Below are 14,722 nucleotides of genomic sequence, written 5' to 3' on the forward strand. Positions count from 1 at the left end.
CGCGAGGAAGGGGTCCACGGGCTCGGGGGCGGCCTTGCCGGCCTTGCCGGGGGTGGCCTTGCCGGGGGTGGCCTTGCCGGGGGTGGCCTTGTCGGTCGGTGACACGCCGGAGAACATGACTCTGCGGCCGAGGGGTCCCATTGAAATGCGCGCACCGTCGTCGGCATCCTGGGGGCGAGTCGCTACGGAAGCAATCTGAAAATAAACAAGCCGCCATTAAAGGCACTCGGGCAGCATGAGGAGCATGAGGAGCATGAGGAGCACGAGCCCAGTGTGCATTAGGCCCGACCAGCCCCAGCCCAGCCCCAGCCCAGCCCCAGCCCAGCCCCAGCCCAGCCCCAGCCCAGCCCCAGCCCAGCTTCAGCCGAGCCCCAGCCGTGCCCCAGGCCAAGGCCTAAGCGTCGCCGCCTGTTCGGCGGTTCGGTTCGGCCTGTGTTCGGCTCGCCGCTGCACATACCGCACTATTTTTAAATTCCGCAAAAGCCCCGCCGGCCCCCGTTCGCCTTTTGATTCCATGCATCCCGCCCTCCCGACGCCCCGCTACCCGCGCCACGTCTGCGATACCCCCCTTGTTTGCCAGCTGCCGCGCCGACGCGCCGCGCGACCCTGAAAACTCAACTCCACTTTCGGGCGAGCCGGTTCCGCTTGTTTGGCCAGGATGTCGTTACACCGTTACACCCGCGGTTACAACGCCACACCGGCAAGGGCTGATATCGTCGCGATGCACTTTCGCGGTCCCGGGCTGCGGTCGTTAAAGCGTTGTTGTGCGGTCGGCCAGGCCAGTACAGTGGAGAGGGTGGCTGGGCTGTGGGCAGTGTGGGCCCCGCGGCCGCGGCCCCGCAGTCCCGCGATCTCGAGGATCTGGCTTCACTACGTACTACGCACCTTGGAATAGGTGACCGCATACGCGATTTTAGTCGCATTTTAGAATATTTATTCTTATCTCTTCAGCACAATCCAGCACAAAAAGCAAGAGCAAAAACAGTTTGTCCCGTTTGAACGTGAAAGTAGTAAACAAGATAAACAGACTAAGCTAATGCCGACAAATGAATGGCGTCCAAGGGAAGACACTCACCCCGACTCGGACCCCATCATGAGGATCCTCCACCAGGGTTGCCGGTTGTTGCGTGCCTGTCGTCAGGGCCTCGCCGTCGTCTCCCCGTCGTCAGCACCTCCCCGTCGTCGGAGGACCCTGGTCTGAGCGAGGTCTCGTCACCGTCTGCTGGGGGAGCCGGAGTGCCCTGACACGGGACAGCGCGTCCTGTCCACCCTCTTCGCACACAACAAGTGACGGCAGGGACAGTGACCTCCTGGCGGGCGGCGGCGCGGGGGCGGCGCGGGGGCGGCGCGGGGGTGGCGCGGGGGCGGACGAAGGTCCCTGCGCTGCCTGGCGCTGCGTGGCGCTGCCCACCCGGCTGGCCGTGCTGGCCGTGCTGGCCGTGCTGCGGGGCGTCTGGGCGTCTCCACCGCGGGGTGGTGCAAACTGACGGACTGGCGTCGTAGAAGACTCCGCCCTGCCAAGGCGCGCTGTGCCCTGGCTGCCCTGGCTGCCCAGGCCGTTGGACGTCGGGGGTCGGGGCGACCGCACGGGCCGACTGGCCGACTCTGCGGGGGAGAGGGCTTGCGGGGGTGGGGGTGGCGGCTGGGGGCGGGGCGGGGCAGCGCGGGAGGTCCAGTCCGGGCGGGGGCGTCGGGGTGCGCTGCCGGCGCTGCCCACCACTCTCACAATGTTGTGATCTGAAAATAGCGCGCCCCCGCGCCGAGCCTCCATGCCGCGGGCAAGCCGGGCAGGCCGGGCTAGGCCCTTGCCGCCGTGGCCGGCGCACACGTGCGTTATCCGGCAGGCGTCCGAGGCCGGCGGGCTGCTCTGCGTGCTGGCCGTGCTGACCGCGGCGCCCCACCGGCCCCACCGCAGGACCTGTTGCGCCTCGTGCCGCCACTGGCATTTCCGCTCCGAGAGCCGTGCTGGGCGGCCCGGCCCCGGACTACGTGGCGCGCAGCGGCACGTCGGCGCAGTCAGTCATCGGCCATCCCCCAACAATCAGCCTGCCGCCGGCAGGCCGCCACCGCCGGGAACGGAACGGATGAGGCGCCCGGACGTGGGTGGGGTGGGGTGCGGGGTGGGTCTGCGTCGCAGCGCGCACCCGCTAGACAACCCACCCACAGACCGGACGCCGTCCACTGTCCACCCTTCCTTTCTAAGAAAAGATCTCTCTTCTTCTAGTGCATTGGGCAAGCGTTGCGACGGTAGCGATAGCCGGACGCGCAGGATGCGCCATGCGGCGCCATGTACCATGGTCAACGTGCATCGTGTTGTTGCACGGCCGGCCGGCCGTTCTATCGAGTTCGGGGTGGATTCAGCCGGTTCAATGTAATTTCTGGCGTGGCGTGACGCGTGGCGTGGCGGACGAGCCTTTGCGTAGATAACGAGGAGACGCTCCGAGCTTTATAGGGTGGATTAGGTGGACGAGGCGGAAAAGGGAAGGGGGGGGGGGAGCTGACCGAGTCTGCGGTGGAGATAAAGACAATATTAAACGCCGATGCGGCGGACGGAGACGGACACGGAACGTCGGGACGGCCCCAAAAAGGTCGGGGTCGGGGTGCGGCGCAGTAGTTCGGCTCCTGCAGTGCAGTGCGCTCACAGTGCACTCACACTGATGCAGCCGCGGACAACCAATTTCAATTTACACTGCGCCACCACTATTCCGCCTCGCGGTGCTCATCAAGGCCGTCATCCACCGACATTATTATCACGGGTCCGCACCGCGCCACGCCGTGCCACGCCACGCCACGGCGCCTAACATTGTTGGCGTCGAGTCATTCGCAGGACGACTCCAGCATCGTCGGAGACGAACCAGTGCATACCGGACGCTGGGGACCGATTCCGAGCAAACGTGGTGTCATCGCTCTGTCTCTCTCGCAACCCGACGGAACGCGCCGTGCGTGCGAGAGAGGCAGAGCGACGAAAGCGCGGTTCGGAACGGGCCTGCTGGCTGACGCCGACTGCGCTGGTTCACTGGAAAACAAAGGCCAACATTCCGCCCGCTGCTCTCAGGCCGCATACCGACATTTTTACGTGCACGCGCCAGGTGCACGCACGCCACGGCAGCCTAAATTGTTGGCGTCAGTCATCGCCGCTCAGATCGCGGAGAGACGTGATGGACCTGGGAATTTCAGCATAATGTGTCATCGCTCTGTCTCTCTAGCATTACCCGACGAACGCGCCGTGTAAGAGGCAGTACGAACGTTTAGCGCCTTGGAAGGGCATATTGCTGACGCCTGACTCAGTGTTCGGCCCCACCTTGAGCTCCGCTGCCTCGCCGCCCCGCCTCGCCCGCGCACCGCATTGTCCGAAACAGGCAGGCTTCAGGGCACGTGTAGCCGCAACATTGTAGTAGTACACACGCCAGGTGACAAATGTTGATCTATCAAGGGCGCCCCCTCCCACCCCCTTCCCGCGGTGCCCCCTCCAGGCCGCCCAGCCATGCCCAGCCATGCCCAGCCATGCCGATGCCCCGCGCCGCGCAGGTAATCAGCCCCTCCCACCGCCCAGCGCGCCCAGCGCGCCCAGCGCGCGAACCTCGCGAGGCGAAGCGCGGACGCCGCGGGCGCCGCCAGGACGCACCGTGCCGCGGACGCTACAGTGACCTGACGACGCAGCGGCGGGCCGCGGGCGCACCGTGTTGGATAAAAAGTTGTGGGAAAAGAAAAAAAGTGTCATGCATTACTACGTTTGGCGTACCGGTTCCGGTCCGAGAAGCGACAGGTCACCGTCAAACCGAGGCAAATCATTGGCAGGGACAAAAAGACGAGCCCCCCGGCGACTTGAACCCGGGGACTGCGCGATGCCGGAGGCACTGGCTGTTGTCCGTGGCGGAGGCAGAGAACCATTTTGGACAGCTCGGTACAGCGGGGTGCCGCTGCTTCGTTGATTGTTCCAACGTGTTTCAAATGCTTGGCAGGGCACTGGCGAGCCGCACAGCCGCACAGCGCTCAGGTTGTTCGCTCGGTTACTTACTTGGCCAATCTGCCAGCCCCGACGGCCGCAGTGCGGCAGTCTGAGGGTACTTAGCCGCCGCGTCTTGGAACCGGATGGCACCGGATAGCCGCGGGCCCCGGGTGTCCAGCCCGGACCCGCGGAAGCCCTAGGCAAAAAATTAAGGCCCGCGGGGAGAGGAGGGGGTACGTCCACAGACGCGCGGTGCGATGCTCCCACACTGCCGCCGCGTGCGACAACGTTCCTCTCGTTTGGGTCTTCGCACCTCCACGCTCCGGCTGGCGAGGGTGAGTCGCTGTAATGGCCCAGAAACATGAAGGCGTCAAGGCGTCAAGGCGCCAGACAGACGCGGGCCGGCCCTGGGCTACCCTGGGCCAGCCGCCACCGCGATCTCAGTGCGGTGCAGCAGGGTGCGTCACGACGACGGACGGACGCCAGGCCGGGCCAGCCGCACGTCGCTCGGCTGACGGGGAATTCCCCGGCCGCGGCCAATCAATGCAGGTCGTTGTGACGTCACCGGGCGAGGACGAGGAAGAGGAGGCGGCGAGGATCACTAACCCGCTTCTTCTCCAGTTCCACTTCCAGGTGAGGGCGTCCGAGGCAGTGGAGGCCGCCCGGGCCGTCCCACCTGTCACACGCGCGTCGTCGTCACGTTGTCACGCCGTCCGCCGTCCGCCGCGCGACCCCGCCCCCTCCTCCCCGACCGAGAGCGTCTCTCGGAAGCAGACATGCCTCATCACGAACAATACTCGCTCTGCCAAGCGCCAAGCGCCAAGCGCGCTAAGCGCCTCAAGGAAGGATGAGCGAATAAGCGAAGACCTGAGCGGCGGCGGCGCCTCGGCTAGCTAGAGCCCCGGCTCGGCTCGGTCCCTGTTGGCGGCTCGGCGCGGCTCGGCACAGCGCAGCTCGGCTCGGCCCGCCGGCCAAAAGGCTCGCTCCTCCCCGCGGCTGCCCCGCGCGGTCCCGCGCCCCGCGAGAACGGAGAACCGCCTCAAACCAGATTCGTCCAGCAGAAATGTGTCTGCCGGGTAGACGGAGGTGGCGGTGGCTGGTCGGGTAGTCCTTAGTCCCGGCTGGACGGCGCCGGGTCGGCGGGTCCAGGCCCCACGGCACCGCCTGCCTTCAAGGCAGGGCTCTGCTCCGCCAGCTTGCCGACGCGGCGGGCGCCGGGCTCAACAGCCGGCGCAGGGCAGGCGCCGAACAGTACTTTGGTCGCTCTGTCTCATTCGCACTCATAGGGCGTTTTGCACAGGTGCGAGAGAGGCAGCGCGACGGTGGGCCTGCCCGGCCTGCCCCACGTGCGCGGGGCAATGACGCATGGCAGCTCGGCGTCCACCGCGTTCGTGTTCGGCGCTGCAGCGGCGGCAGCGGCCCTTCCAACGTGCCGCCGAGGGCACGTTCAGAAAGCTTGAACAGTCTTGCCATTTTCACTGGCGAATGTTCTTCTCCCCGCCCCGCCCCGCACACGCACTCCTGGGCCAAGACCAAGGATTCGCAGCGCTGCGGGCGCCTCTTGGCTAAAAGTAGGCCTCCTTCCTGCTCGTGACGGCTCGGCTGATGCAGCACACAAGTCTTCCCGGCGGACTTAAAGACTCTACCCGGCAGAATGTCCGAGACTTCCTCTGTGGAAGGCCTGGGCCGGGGAGGGGTGGAGTCGCGGGTATCACGGCGGTGAGCAGGACGAACCTGGTGGCCGCCACGCCACGCAGCGTCCAGGGCCCCTGGCGGCTAGGCGGCCCAGACGGCTCCTCGGTAAGTTGGGTTGCCTACCCGGCGGGAGACTAGGGGCTTCATGTCAAGTCAAAGTCTTGCACAGCGGTTCTCAATCTTTTCCGGCTCGCGGTCCAAAGGCGGCTTAGCTTATGCATGCCGCTTCTCACGTTCCAGACAGCCAGAGCGATTGTCTCTGTATGCACCCTGCAGTGTTTCAATCAATGTCAAAAATGAATAAAAGAGAATCAGTTTCTGTAATTGCTCCTTATATTTCACACAAAATACACATTTACAAAATAGATTATACATTTGTATTCAAGACAGAAGTACAACTCCAGTGCTTGGTACGCTCTATTGGGATTGAGCTGGTTAATGAGTAATAAATAAATAACTACCATGAGCTTGCGCCTACTGTACTGCTTTGCAGTTTCTGTAATGGTCCCTCATATTTTTCCATAATTTAACATTAAAAAATTGCGCTCAGTGATCTGATTAGGTGTGCTTTAGTATTTCCTACAGAAATGTTCAGCTTTGTCAATTTAAACTGACACTATGTAGGGGACTCATTCTGGGAAAAGATTAGAACGTCCTCCTTCGCTAATTTATGAAATGAAAGTGTTGAACTACCTAAGATAAATCTAGCTGCAAACAGTACAAGTAAAAATTTCGCAAGTAGCACTTTGCTTAATTAAAACATATTTTTAATTTGACATTCTATCAACAGGACTATAAAAATTTATTTTTCTTATGATTTGTAATTTGTGAAGAGTATTTGTTTATGAGATACTTATTATTATACAACAGGAACTTTAAAAAATTGTCATGTCATTAACTCACAAAGATCTAGTTCCATTTTACAGAAGCATCAAATGTGCCCTGCAGGTCAATAGAGAGTGCGATTCACAAGAACCCTCAAACCTTTCGTGCTTTTGCCAAACTGTCTAATGAATAAATCAAAATTCAAAACACAAAGGATAGTAATCTTTGGGTGCTGACTTCCAGTGCACTTAGCATTTATGCTATGGTAACATACATATAATGGGATTAATTATGATGAAGTAGGCCTACAAGCACAAATCCATGATCCAAACTATGCAAGTTGTAGTTTTGGAAAAAGGATGTACAAACACATTCTTAATAGAGAGAAACATTTTCTGCTTTGGAATTAAAATACTACGTACCATGTCTGACTCATCAAAAAGATTTACATGCATATAAATATTTTCAATATTTAAACTAAAAATCTTAGTACAATCTTTAAGGAAGACTTTTTTTTCTACCTCTAAATTATTCTAAATAGAATAATGATTCTTTTGAACCAGCTCGGAAAATCTTTTGGTTCTGTGCTACGGTTTAGTCAAATGTGATGCTCATCACGTCAATGGTGCTCTAGTAAGTTCACTGCATAAGTTCAAACCTAGATTACCTCAAATCATATTTTCCATCAGAACATAGGAGTCACCTCAGAGCTAAAATCAATCAACTGCAAGTCCTAGTTTATGAAGAGATCAACTTTGCAGTCATTTGTAATCTCATTAATTAAGAAACCATAACTCTAACATATCAGGACTAATGCGATCAAAGAGGTTTCATGAATATTTTGAACCTATTTACGTACGTTTGAAATGCCAGTGATGCATCTTTTTTATACATTGTACAATCAGGCCTGTCAAGAAGTTGAAGTTCTAATCTTTCCACTTAAAATATGTCATCTCCTCTACATTCACATACACTCATTTCAATACAAATCATTGACTAAGTTCAGTGCGTAGAATTTCTCTATATAAATTAAAAATATAATTTGTCAAAATTTTCTAAAGCAAATACAAATTTCTGTATTAATATCACGGCTACAAAAGACAAATTGTCTATGTATAGGTTTTACACATCATAAAAAAAGTCATACACATAATATCACATGACTACAGGGTCTTCCAGTTCAGCTAGATTGAGCTATTTGTGTCTTGCCCATTTGTTTCACACACAATAACAACTTCTCTCAACATTTTCAAGGATGAGCAACAAAACTTATCCTCATTGCCTTACATGGAGTCATTCCCTTTAACAAAAAAAGTAACAAATATAATAGAGTATTTTATCAAATACAATGAACCAACACAACATAGATAAAACACCACACAGCCAATTTTCATTCTGTCACAGATTCGTTTTCCAGGTATTGAAAAAAATCTTTAAGTGCATTTTCAGATGCCATAACAAGGAATACAAAAAAATAAAGAAAAAACACAAGGAAATTATGGGTTAAAAAAGAGTAAAAATTCTAGTTTCTGTCATGGAATGTACATTGGAATACAACATTGTTGGATAAGGCTTACCTTTCTTTCAAACTAAAGCTTTGCCCTCCGACTTAAACCTAGTTGGTATCAGTGCTGTAATATTTCTCAACAGAATAAAAAGAAGTTAAAAGCAGTACCCGACCGCTGAAAAAAAAGCAACTACATGTATTCTCTTGCCAAAGACATCACCATCTCCTTTGTTCCTTCTTCATCCCGTTCATGACTTGCTAGCTGTGTTGGCAACTCTACTACAGTGGACTAGTCGCGATCCTTCATATCGAGTCCAGGGCTCCCCCCGTCAGCTTGGTCGCGTAGAGATTCAGGGCCTGGAAGCAGACGCGGATATAGAATCGCACAACTCCATTGAAACGGCAGGACGATGTGGGCAGCGTTTAGTGTACCGCACGTGACGCACCTTGTAGACGAACATGTACTGCTCCTTGGTCTGCACGCTGCCCGCGCGGTCCTTGCGCAGCCGGTACACTGTGCGCGGGATGTCGACCTGGCGCGTCGTCTCGAACTCCCGGATGCACAGGTCGATGGCGAGGACGGTGCCGGTGCGGCCCGTGCCGGGGCTGCAGTGCACAACGTGCGGCGCCGCCCTGGGGGCCTGCCGGGCGCCCGCCGCCGCCGCGCTGGGGTTGCGCATGAAGGCGCGCGCCTCGATCAGGAAGGCGATGATGGTGCTGGGGTCGTCGGGGACGCCCCTGCTGGGCCAGCCCATGTACCACATGTGCGTGGCCTCGCGCCAGAGGTTCGTCTCCATGTTCTGCAACAGCAAACGGCAACGGCGTTAGATTGAGGCCGAGGGCGGAGCGCCTGTGAAGTCCAGGGTAGGCAGCCACGCAACGCCCCGGCGTTCGGCGGGCCGGCCTACCCTCGGCTTCACAGGCGCTCGGGCTGGCCGAGGCAGCCGAGGCAGGGAAGGGGACAGGGGACGCCCTCACCTTGAGCTGGATGCTCGAGACCACGTATTTGTCTTTCACTTCTCGCTTCTTCAGCGTGACCTGGAAGTCCCCGAACAGGCGGTGGCAGTCGGTCACTTCTGACGGCGGCAGGTAGTCGGCACATTTTTCCTGCAGAGAGAATGAGAAGAATGAAGAATGAGAGCGCCGATTCGAGAGTGAGTGAGCCCACTAACTGGGTCATCGCCCTGCTGCTGGACGTACCACGCCGTCTTCCACGAGGTCCGTCAGCATGAGGATGACCTTGGCCTGCGTCTCCCACACCATCCGCCAGAAGTCGTGCACGGTAGTGGCGAGCGGCGCCTGGCACGCGATGTAGAACTTCTCGGCGTTCTTGGGCCCGCGGACGTAGTTGGCGTTGATGTACTGGGACAGCGGGTCGCCATCCTTGCAGCTGAGCGTCACCCTGGTCTCGGGCAGGGGGATCACGTTGGCGTAGCGGTTGCGGGTGTCGGCGCCGTCCGGCAGCTCGTCGGCCTTGGGCGCCACCTGCGGGATGTTGGAGAACTCGGCCTCCAGGGCGCTGCGGTCCGAGCTCACGTTGGACAGCGCCGGGAAGGTGAGGGGGTGCGACGGCGCAGCCTGGAAAGGAAACGGACGCGGTTCAAACACCAGCTCGGCGGAATGGTTTTGTTCGCTTTTCGGCTTCCGCCCTCAGCTCACCGGGTCGGCGAAAGCGGGGTTGCCGTACGAGCGCTTCGAGGCGCGCGCCCCCACCCCCGCGCCCTTGCGGCGCACGCTGCTGCTGTTGCACACCGAGACGCTGTCCAGGCTGTAGGCGTCCAGCGACACCGGCGTGCAGCGCTGCCCGTAGCTCAGGCTCTTCTGCCGCTTGCGCATGATGAGCTGCAAGAGGAGGGAGGTTGAGTTGGTGAGAGTGAGCCTCGAGGGTGGGCCTCCAGGATGGGCGTCAAGAAAGGGGCTTACCAGGAGCGCGGCGAGGACGAGCAGGCAGGCGGCGGCCACGCAGGAGATGGCGATGGCGGCGATGACCCCCGCACCACTGCCCTGTCCCGAGCCGCCGTCCGCGCCGACCAGAGGCTGCAGCACCAGGTCCACCTTGCGGATCTGCCAAGCAGAAGAGCAGGTTAGGCCAGCGGTTCCCAACCTTGGGGTCGCGAAAAAATTTCGAGGGGTCGCGGCGAGGTGGTTGGGGTCGCCTGGGGTCGCGGCTGTTTCCCGGCTGGCAGAATTGTTCAAAACGGTCGAAAATGCCTTCGAAAACTCGTGTTTTAGGCCGACTTTAAGCAGCAACTGCGTCTGATCCGAGGCGGTATTTCGCTCTCCCTCAGCGGGCATTTGGTCTTTGGACCTTCCTTTAGAAAGCCTTTGTTACGGAGTGTGATTATCTGCCTTAGTTTGGGAGCAGTATTGTCTCAAAGTGGATCAAAATGGCATTCAAAGGCATTCTTTACTGTTTTCATCAACTTTGAGACAATACTGCTCCCAAACTAAGGCAGATAATCACACTCCGTAACAAAGGCATGCTAAAGGAAGGTCCAAAGACCAAATGCCCGTTGAGGGGGGACGAAATACCGCCTCGGATCAAACGCAGTGGCTGCTTAAAGTCAGCCCAAAACACGATTTTTAAAAGACATTTGTGGCCGTTTTGATCAACGTTGCGGCAATACTGCTCCCAAAATAAGGTGGATTATCGCACTTTGTATCAAAGGCATGCTAAAGGAGGGGTCGCGTGGGGTCGCAAAATTTCTTCCTGGGGGTCGCGGAAATTTTTTGTTACAAATTTGGGGTCGCGAACCGAAAAAGGTTGGGAACCGCTGGGTTAGGCCCAAACGAGGCGCCAAGAAATGTCGCTTCTGGGCGTTGCCAGGCGTTGCCAGGCGTCGCTTACCGGGTACTCCAGCCCCCTGCAGCCCCAGAAACGGAGGAAGTCCTCGGTGAGGTTGCGGTTGAAGTGGAGCGCGGTGTCGGCGACGTACATCTGGATGATGATCATGTTGCTCATAGGGTTGGCGCTGGCGCTGGGCGACTCCGTGGTGGTCGTGTCCTCGGCGCGAGCCTCGTCGGCGGCCTCGGAGCAGGAGACGCCCGTGTTGAGCAGCACTACCTGCGAGGCGTGTACCTTCCTGGAAACCGACAAAGAAAAAATCATTCCAGTATCCCTTTCTTTTTGTCCAGAAAAAAACCGCTGCTGGAGTTTGACTTACATGCCCGTGCCGTTGGTCATGAGGAAGGCAGCGGCGTCCTTGAAGGCCTCCACCTCCTGGCAGAAGCGCCCCCAGTCGGACTCCATGACGAGACGCAGGTATGCGGGTGGCGGCTCGGGGGTGGGGGTAGGGGTGATTTCGGGCACTGGTTCTTCCGGCAGCGCTGCAAAATGAGTTTGAAAAGCAGGTTATCACTGTGTGAGGTTACCGCGAGAGTGTGGAGGAAGGCTGTGATCGTGATGGTCCTCGACCGGTCTTTGGGGAGTTGCGCATGCAGTGCAACGCCTCGTGCCGAGCGAGAACCGGGGGGCTCATCAAGTGTGCCAATCATTGCAAGCCACAAATCTTGTCAATTAAACAACTTAAAAATGTGGTTGCTTTCTTTTGATTGGAGCATTTACATCTGACGCTTGTTCGAAATGAAGGCCCCTCGGCACGGCTCGAGTTAGTCTAGGCCAGTTTGTGAGTCACAGCAGGCGGACTGGCTGTGCCGCTACTTATGCATCCCGTCCTGGGGGGAGTTCTACTACTTACGTGTCCCGGTGTCATCGAAGGGCTCCGAGATATCGCCGTCACTGCCGTGCACCTCCCCGACGTTTGGCGTCGGCGTTGGAGAGGACGCCGTCGGGGTGGTCGGCGTTGTTGGTGTTGGTGATGGTGGGGACGACGGCGACGCCGGAGGCTGGGAGACAATGGTCGTCGCGGCGGCTTCAGTTGGCGATGGCGTCGTCTCAGGCGCGGCCGGCGATGCGGGCGGCGTGGCGGGGGCGGTGGGCACTAGCGTGGGCGGTGGGGGCGGTGGCGCGGTGCGCGTCGTGGGAGCCGGGGACGCCGCCGTTACCGCGGAGGTGTCCACCGACGGCGCGGTAGGCTCAGCGAGTGTTGGCGACGCCGTGGTCTTGTCCTGGACGTCGCCGCCGATCGGCACCCTGGCCGGGGGAGACGCGTCTTCCGGAGTGACGGTGGCAACGGGTGGCTGCCGCTTCGACATGTCGACGGGGTCGTCTTCCTCGGTCACGGCGGCCGCCGGCGTGGTGTTCGGCCTGCCGCGCGTCGTGGGTACGAGCACGGGGCCCAGCACCGCGTCCTCCTCGCGCTCCTCCTCCTCCGCCGCGTCGTCGGGCGGCAGCGTGGACGGCACCGTGTCCTCTGGCAGCGGGGTCGGGGCGGCGGCCGATGGAATCACGTCTTCGTCCAAGTCCTGGTCGGCGCCCGCGCTTGGAGCTGCGCCACTGGGCGAGGCCTCGGCCGTTGGCGCGCTGCCCATCGACGTTGTACTCGCCGGGCCAGAACCACTCGCGGGGCCCGAGGCCGAGTCCGAGGTCGAGCCGCTGGGTGCGCTGGGTGCACTGGGCGCGCTGGCCGACGGCGCGATAGTGAAGTACTCCACCATCCCCGGCCCCGCGGGGGTGCCTGGCGTCGGCACTGCCGGCTGCACTGGCTGCACTGGCTGCACTGGGCGCCAGAGGTCGGGCCGGCCGCTAGTGGTGGACGTGGTTGACGTCGACGAGGGGGCTGCAGGCGCGGCGGGGGCTGGGCCCATTGCTGGCGTGGCCAGGTCGGGTGGGTCGATGACGTGGATGTTGGACGGGTTGGTTGGCTCGTCATCGTCCTCCTCCTCGTCGTCTGAGGCCTGCACCGCGTTGTGTGCGATGTGCGCGGGGCTTGGCGGCGTGGAGGCTGGGGTTCGCGTCGGAGCGCGCGACGGCTCCACCTCCACGATCACGTCTTCTGGCAGCGGCTGCACCACCAGGTTCTCTCCCGTGTTGTTGGTGGCGGGCGTGGTGGGCGCGGCGGGTGTGGCGGGCGCTGCGGGCAGTGGCGGCTTGCTCTGCGGCCGCGGTGCGGGCCGGCTGGTCGAGAACACGCTCTCCAGCGGCAGGTGGGGCTCAGAGTCCAGCATCATGTTGCTCATCTTGTCGGGCTGCGTCTGCGGCGCCGGCCGCCGGTCCTTGCTGAACTCCTCGGCCTCGGCCTTGGCGGGCACCGCGTGCACCGTGTGGATGGCGTGCGCGTGAGCGGGAGTCACGTCTGTTGTGCAGAGAGGAGATTTAGTCACATGACTGCCACCCATGGCGGAAAGCGAGGCTGATGGCAACCTTTTTTAGAGAGTTAGCAATTTAGGAGTTTGAATGTTACACGCGGTGCTGCGAAAGCGGGCCGGAAAGAGACTTTAGCCACGGAACACGACACAGTGACACAGTACAACACGATGTGACGGTGACACGAGAGCGCCATTCGGCAACTTGACCGACTCGATGGCCGCAGCGTGAATTCAAATAAATGACTTGCCTGGCAGGGTGGACACCTCGATGACGATGGTTGGCGACTCTGTGGTTAACGACGGGCCCGCAATGGGAACGACCCCCTGCGGGGCCTCCTCCGGCATGGCGGCCCCCGAGGGCCCCGGGGAGCCTGGCTCGCGCATGGCCGCCAAGGACCACGCGTAGGCCGTCTCGGGGACGCGCATGTCCTCGTCCAACGACTTGGTGGGCGTGGCACCCGTCGTGGAGGTCGACGTGGATGTCGACGTGGAAGTCGAGGCCGCAGGGGTCGCAGCGCTAGCACCATACCGGACGGACCCGCGCTTGGAGTGCGGCCTGCAGACAGTCGGCATATCGGAATCGGGGCGTTGCAGCGAGCAATAGTAAAATGAAAAGGAAAGAGTGAAGTGACGCCCTGGGAGTTTAAGCCTTTGGCGTTCCTACCTGTGTGTGGTGGTGGCGCCGGCCTCCCACGGTGTCTCCCGGTGCCGCAGCCTTCGCGGCGGCTCGGTGGGGCCGTCGTCCCGCTCCGGGTGTCGCCACCGCAGCGTCGACAACCTGGAACGCTGCAGCGGCGACACCGAGCTCAGCTCCATCATCTCCCCGACCTCCTTGCCGGCGGGGCGCTCTTGCGGCTGCGCCGAGGCCACTGTGGGTGGCGGCGGTCCGGGCTTGGCCGCGGCAGCGGGGGCGGGCGGCTCCGTCGTCAGCAGCGCGTTGTCCTCCACGGCGAAGGGCTTCCAGTCCGCCTCCTTGGTGGGCGGGGGCGACGCAGGCGCAGCGGGGGCGGCGGGGGCGGCGGGGAGCTGCGTCGGGGCACTCGAGGTAGCGTTGGGTTTGACGCCGCGGCGCACCGAAATACGGACGCGCGGACGTTTGGTCATGCCCCCCGCGGGGTCCGCGTCCTCGGCCTCCCCTCCGACGGCGTCCTGGCGGTGCGTGCGAGGCCGAGTGGCCAGCGAGTTGGCATCTTGCTCCGTGCTCACCAGCCGAGGACCGCGCTCGGCGGGTGTCTTCTCCGTCGGCCGTGGTAATTTATTCCCTGAAAAATGAAAGTGATAATGCAGCTTTCGTCCACTTCAAAAGGTTGGGGGCTGACCTTACCCGGTGTGTCAGTTGCGCTTACCTGCTGCCGCGAGCCTGGTGGGCTGCGGCGTTGTACTGTGGCTGTCACCAGGTGCACTAGTGGGCTGCGGCGTGGCCTCGGCGGCCTTGACCGCCTGCTCCAGCGAGGGCGCCTGTGGGGCCTGGGGCGCCTGGGGCCCCGACACCAGCTCGTTCAGGACGGGCTTGGCCAGGTCGACGGCGACCCCCGGCG

General features: G+C 60.1%; 1 protein-coding gene across 1 annotated transcript; it reads right to left on the reverse strand.

Annotated features, from left to right (window-relative positions):
• Positions 1 to 5,959: 5,959 nt before the first annotated feature.
• Positions 5,960 to 14,712, reverse strand: LOC117652684 (cell surface glycoprotein 1). The gene is made up of 12 exons (XM_034397779.1): positions 14,531 to 14,712; positions 13,849 to 14,446; positions 13,433 to 13,740; positions 11,675 to 13,171; positions 11,141 to 11,303; positions 10,825 to 11,059; positions 9,900 to 10,040; positions 9,636 to 9,818; positions 9,177 to 9,554; positions 8,955 to 9,083; positions 8,423 to 8,776; positions 5,960 to 8,333 (listed from the first exon to the last, which is right to left on the reverse strand). Exons 2-12 carry the CDS (start codon positions 14,286 to 14,288, stop codon positions 8,280 to 8,282), a joined length of 3,882 nt encoding a protein of 1,293 aa, XP_034253670.1. The 5' UTR covers positions 14,289 to 14,446; positions 14,531 to 14,712; the 3' UTR covers positions 5,960 to 8,279.
• Between the last annotated feature and the right edge of the window lie 10 nt (positions 14,713 to 14,722).

This window comes from Thrips palmi, unplaced genomic scaffold, assembly GCF_012932325.1.
Source record: "Thrips palmi isolate BJ-2018 unplaced genomic scaffold, TpBJ-2018v1 HiC_scaffold_10, whole genome shotgun sequence".
Classification (NCBI taxonomy): domain Eukaryota; kingdom Metazoa; phylum Arthropoda; class Insecta; order Thysanoptera; family Thripidae; genus Thrips; species Thrips palmi.